This window comes from Amblyraja radiata, chromosome 27 (genome assembly GCF_010909765.2).
Source record: "Amblyraja radiata isolate CabotCenter1 chromosome 27, sAmbRad1.1.pri, whole genome shotgun sequence".
Classification (NCBI taxonomy): domain Eukaryota; kingdom Metazoa; phylum Chordata; class Chondrichthyes; order Rajiformes; family Rajidae; genus Amblyraja; species Amblyraja radiata.
The window spans coordinates 18964186-18969921 of record NC_045982.1 but is presented as its reverse complement, the minus strand read 5'-3'; the positions used below and the strand labels follow the sequence as shown (position 1 = coordinate 18969921).

At 45.0% G+C, this 5736-nt stretch overlaps 1 protein-coding gene across 5 annotated transcripts; it reads left to right on the top strand.

The window, feature by feature from the left end:
- The first annotated feature begins 2660 nt into the window (after positions 1 to 2660).
- On the top strand, positions 2661 to 5452 carry smim12 (small integral membrane protein 12). 5 transcript variants are annotated; one of them, XM_033045358.1, is made up of 3 exons: positions 2704 to 2762; positions 4034 to 4077; positions 4663 to 5452. In XM_033045358.1, the coding sequence occupies exon 3, from the start codon at positions 4668 to 4670 to the stop codon at positions 4950 to 4952; it is 285 nt and encodes a 94-aa protein (XP_032901249.1). In that variant the 5' UTR covers positions 2704 to 2762; positions 4034 to 4077; positions 4663 to 4667; the 3' UTR covers positions 4953 to 5452. The 5 variants fall into 5 exon arrangements, with proteins under 5 accessions (XP_032901248.1, XP_032901249.1, XP_032901251.1 ...); XM_033045357.1 differs by lacking the exon at positions 4034 to 4077 and having other exon boundaries at positions 2661 to 2762; XM_033045360.1 differs by lacking the exons at positions 2704 to 2762; positions 4034 to 4077 and adding an exon at positions 2781 to 2799.
- Positions 5453 to 5736: the final 284 nt, after the last annotated feature.

Genomic DNA, 5736 nt, shown 5'->3' with positions numbered 1-5736 from the left:
TCAAGAAAAATTTATTCCTATGAAGAAAAAAAGGGGTAAGGGTAAGAACAGTCAGCCATGGCTCAGTAAAACTATAAAGGATAGTATTCGGCTGAAGGCAAGGGCATATAAGGTAGCCAGAGATAGTGGGAGGGTAGAGGATTGGGAAGCATTTAAAGGTCAGCAAAAAATAACTAAGAGATTAATTAAGACGGGGAAAATAGACTATGAAAGGAATTTAGCGAACAACATAAAAACTAATAGTAAGAGTTTTTATAGCTATATAAAAAGAAAAAGGGTGGCTAAGGTGAACGTTGGTCCATTGGAGGGTGAGACTGGAGAGTTGTTGGTGGGGAACATGGAAATGGCAAAGGCATTAAACGAGTATTTTGTATCAGTCTTCACCATAGAAGACACAAAAAATATTCCAACGCTGGATAAACAGGGGGCGGTAGGAATGGAGGAGCTAAATACTATTAAGATCACCAAGGAGGTGGTATTAGGGAAATTAATGAGACTGAAGGAGGATAAATCCCCTGGGCCTGATGGATTACATCCAAGGGTCTTGAGGGAGATAGCGGTGGGGATTGTGGATGCATTGGTGATAATTTTCCAAAACTCCCTGGAGGCAGGAACGGTCCCAGTGGATTGGAAAATGGCCAATGTAACACCTATATTTAAAAAAGGAAGTAAACAGAAGGCGGGTAACTATAGACCGGTTAGTCTAACATCGGTGGTGGGTAAAATGTTAGAGACAATTATTAAAGAAACACTAACGGGGCACTTGGATAAACATGACTTCATCGGACAGAACCAGCATGGTTTTGTGAAGGGGAAGTCCTGTTTAACGAATCTGCTCGAATTCTTTGAGGAAGTAACAACCCGGGTGGATAAAGGGGAACCGGTGGATGTGGTATACTTGGACTTCCAAAAGGCTTTTGACAAGGTGCCACATAAGAGACTATTGCTAAAAATAAAAAATTATGGGATTGGGGGTAATATATTAGCATGGGTAGAGGATTGGCTAACAAATAGGAAGCAGAGAGTGGGGATAAATGGTTCATACTCGGGATGGCAACCGGTAACTAGCGGGGTTCCGCAAGGGTCGGTGCTGGGACCCCAGTTGTTCACAATTTATATAAATGATTTGGAGGAGGGAACCAAGTGTAATATATCAAAATTTGCGGACGATACAAAAATGGGAGGAAAAGTAGGGGATGAGGAGGATAGGAAGAGTCTGCAAAAGGATATAGATAAGCTAGGTGAGTGGGCAACAACTTGGCAGATGAAATTTAATACTAATAAATGTGAAGTCATTCACTTTGGGAAAAAAAATGATAGGGCAAGTTATTTTCTAAATGAGGAGGAGCTGCGTTGTAATGCAACGCAAAGGGATCTAGGGGTATTAGTACATGAATCACTAAAAGTTAGTATGCAGGTGCAGCAAGCAATCAGGAAGGCCAATGGAGTTTTGGCCTTTATTGCTAGGGGGATTGAGTATAAAAACACGGAGGTCTTGCTGCAGCTGTACACAGTATTAGTGAGACCACATTTGGAACACTGTGTACAGTTCTGGGGTCCATACTTAAGAAAGGATGTACTAGCCCTGGAGGCAGTGCAGCGAAGGTTTACAAGATTAATTCCTGCAATGAGGGGATTGACATATGAGGAAAGGTTAAGTAGGCTGGAACTCTACTCTTTGGAGTTTAGAAGAATGAGAGGCGATCTCATTGAAACATATAAGATCGTGAGGGGCCTTGATCGGGTGGATGCACCGAGGATGTTCCCAATGATCGGGGAAACTAGAACTAGAGGACATAGTTGCAGAATAAGGGGGGGCTCTTTTAAAACTGAGATGAGGAAGAACTTCTTCACCCAGAGGGTGGTTAATTTATGGAATTCACTGCCCCAGGGAGCAGTGGAAGCAGAAACTTTAAATATATTTAAGACTAAAATAGATGGTTTTTTAGCTGCCAAGGGGATAAGGGGCTACGGGGAGAGGGCAGGGATATGGACCTAGGTATGGTTAGTATAGTAAGACCTGAGTGATCTCCTGGACAAGTGTCGATCGCCTGGATTGGGGTCGGAGAGGAATTTCCCGGATTTTTTTCCCGAATTGGACCTGGGTTTTTATCCGTTTTTTTGCCTCCCCCAGGAGATCACGAGGTTCTTGGGGTGGAGAGGGGTGATAGCGGTATAAAGGGGAGGGTAGTGTCTTGTGTTCTGTGTCTTGTGTCTACTGTTTGTGGGTAAGTGTGTCTGTTTAGTGTTCAGCCATGAGCGAATGGCGGTGCGGGCTCGACGGACCTGGTGGTCTACTCTCGCACCTACTTTCTATGTTTCTATGTTTCTATGTTAAAGGTAGGTCATTTTATTGTGAGGCTATGGCCTCTGGTCCTGGACTCTGCCACTAGTGAAAACATCCTCTCCACATCTGCTCTATCCAGGCCAATATAATCCCAACTGTCCATGGGCCTGCACCCATAGAATTTAAGAGTGAATTGTGGAAGACTGGCCCAACACATCAGCAACTCTACTCTAGCCCTTGGAAACTGGGGCCATTGACAAGCCCAGGGGAATGACGTCAGTAACCTGGATTGACAGCTCATTGTCCAATGAGCGGCCGGACATCCCACGTGATTGAAGCAACGGCTGGCCAATGGGAGAGGAGCGGAGGGCGGGACATCGGCGCCTGGTCGCGGCCAAAGATCTTATAGCGGACGCGGCGAGCAAAGATCCTCCAGTATCTCTGGCGGCGAGGGGGAGAGGTGGGCGACAGGAAGGTGAGAGAGAAGGAGGAGGGGGGAGGAGAGGGAGAAGGTGGGGAGAGAGGGAGAAGGTGGGGAGAGAGGGAGAGGAGGGAGAAGGAGAGTGAAGAGGGAGAAGGAGAGTGAAGAGGGAGGAGGAGAGAGAAAAGGGAGGAGGAGAGGGAGAAGGTGGGGAGAGGAGAGAGGGAGGAGGAGGGTGAGAGGGAGCAGGTGAACGGTGGTGGCGTGAGGTGAGTGAGAGAAGAGAGAGTGAGATGAGAGAAGGGGAAAGGAGATAGAGAGAGTGTGTGAGAGAGGAGTAAGTGATGAGAGGGCGAGTGTGAGAGAGGGAGTAGGAGAGTGAGTGGGTCCCGGGGGAGAGGCCTATCGGCCGAGGCTTCAGCCGGCTGGCGGTGGCAGCTGCTCCCTCTCCCGCTACTGAACTGAATGCGGGGTGTGAAGGCGGGCGGGAGCCGGTGTGGGCGGGTCGTGGGGCCGACAGGGCCGCAGGTCGACCTCTGTAGACGGAGGTCGTTGCCGCAGCCGCCGGCTCCGGGCAGCTGATCCTGGGGGGGGGGGGGGGGGGGGGGGAGGTTGGGGGCAGATGCTCTGGACGCCGGCACCATCGCCTCCCACTCCAGCTCCGGCTGGGCAGGAATGATCGAGCCGTGCTGAGGACACAAACACTCTGCCATTTTCTCGCAATCACTGGTTGTCCTCTGGAGGTTGGCTAATCCAGATGTGTGTCATAGTCAGGCTTTAGGTACCTAGTGGCAACATTCCATTTGGAATATTTTGGAGGACCAAGAACCAGGGCAGTTGTATGCAACTTCCAACTCACTGAATCCTGCTTGAATGCAACAAAACAATGTTGGATCCAGGACTTTTTAGATATTTTATTTCAAATTCATCCATTCAATGTTGACTATGTGCAGAAAGGAACTGCAGATGCTGGTTTAAACTGAAGACAGACACAAAAAGCTGGAGTAACTCAGTGGGACAGGCAGCATCTCTGGAGAGAAGGAATGGATGATGTTTCAGGGTCGAGACCCTCCTTCAGACAGACCCGAATTGTCACCCATCCTTCTCGCCAGAGATGCTGCCTGTCCCACTGAGTTACTCCAGCATTTTGTGTCTATCGTCAATGTTGAGTCGGCATATATTTTGTTTTGACAGGATAATTCATTAAAAATAAATTTGATAGTGGCAGTCCTGTATGATACCTTGAGAAGCTCTCTTTTAAGCTCTGGAATAATTTGTAAAATAGCCACTATGCATTTAAACTAATTTCTTGCCTTTTTCTGCAGGGTCATAGTGCTATTAATACAAAACGCTCACAAGTCCCGTCCAGGTAAATCCCCAGAAAACGTTGCAACCTGAGCACTGCAATATGAAATAAAAAGACAGGCCAACCAAGGGCAATGTGTAGTTAAAGCCGGCATTTAACTCAACCATTCAGATATCTCTAAGATGCTTCGTTAAGATTAGTGATCTGAGCTCCCACGAGGCAGAAGATGCCTGGAACCTCACAGCAATCAGTACCTCTAATTATTGTTTGTTCTAATGTACCTGAGCTGACCTGTATTTACCTCTGTTCTGAACTGAAGTATTTTGGCGAAGAATCCATCATGCCCTGGTCTGTTTGTGTCTAAAGTTATGCAGGATTGAGCATAGGTTCAGCACCATCTCTAATTTGAGAAACTGAAAATTTGGCAATATTCCAAAAATGGCACCTTTTGGAATTTAATATTTAAAGCTAGAAGGAAATTCATCCAGTTTAAGTGGAAATTTTTTTTTAAGCTTTTGTCATTTTCAAAAGCCTTGGTAGCTTTTGATTATAGGATGTTGCAATATAGTTTATTGATGGGATTAAACTATTATTCTCACATTGTAACAGGATTATTGAAAATAAACCTAAAATATTCTCTCTCTGCAGACATCATGTGGCCTATTTTATGGACTGCCATCCGTGTATATGCTCCCTACATAACCTTTCCTTTGGCTTTCGTGGTTGGGGCAGTGGGCTACAACATAGAGTGGTTTATTCGTGGGAACCAACAGCCACCAGTTCAAAAGGAGAGCATTTTTGAATTGCGTGAAGAAAGGAGACTTGCTGAGATTGCTAATAAAGATTGCACAGAGGTCTTAAGTTTAAAAGATAAACTGGAGTTTGCACCAAGGGCTGTGCTAAATCGGAATCGGCCAGAATCAGCCAGTCGTAGCTAGCCCATGACAATTGATGCAATGATGCAGCAACTTGCCTCTGAAGTACATACAACTTCTGAAGATCACTCGTTGAGCAATGTCATTGAGTTTGAACATCTGCCTTCTTGAGTTGCAGTACATGGTGAAAATTCCAGACTTTCATTCATTCTCCAGAAGCTGAGAACCAAGAATCTCCTGCGGTTGTGTGTTCAACTGAATCGCTTTCTTGATCACATGACCACTGACCCTTACTCTTGGCTTAGAATTTAAATCCCTTGAATGGCTCTTTTTTTCTTTTGATTTGAAATATCAGAATTCATGGTTGCTTGTGAATCTAATTAAAATGCATTGCAGATGAATGAGATTAAAGTTCTGTTGGCATGAAGCCCTGACTGAACAAAGTCGTATCAACTTTGAAAAGTTTTGACAAACACATAACATTTTTGCTTGAGACCTTTGTTTAGAAAAAATGTCTTTAGCATAAATTATTTCTCCACAAACATTAAAGAAAATGCTTGCAATTCCCTCCTAAAGTCATTGAGCTATATAGCATGGAAATTGGTCTTTTAGCCCAAATTGGACATTCTAACCAAATTAACATTTTGGGATAATCCCATTTGCTTGCATTTGTCCATTTCTCTCTAAACCCGACCTATCCATATATCTATGCAATTATCCTTTGAAATTCTTAATTGGATCCACCTCTATAGCTATAGACTGAGAGTTCACTCTATGCCGTTCATGATTATATACACTTCAATAAGGTCACCCCTCAGCTTCCCACACCCCAAAAGAAAGTTCCAGC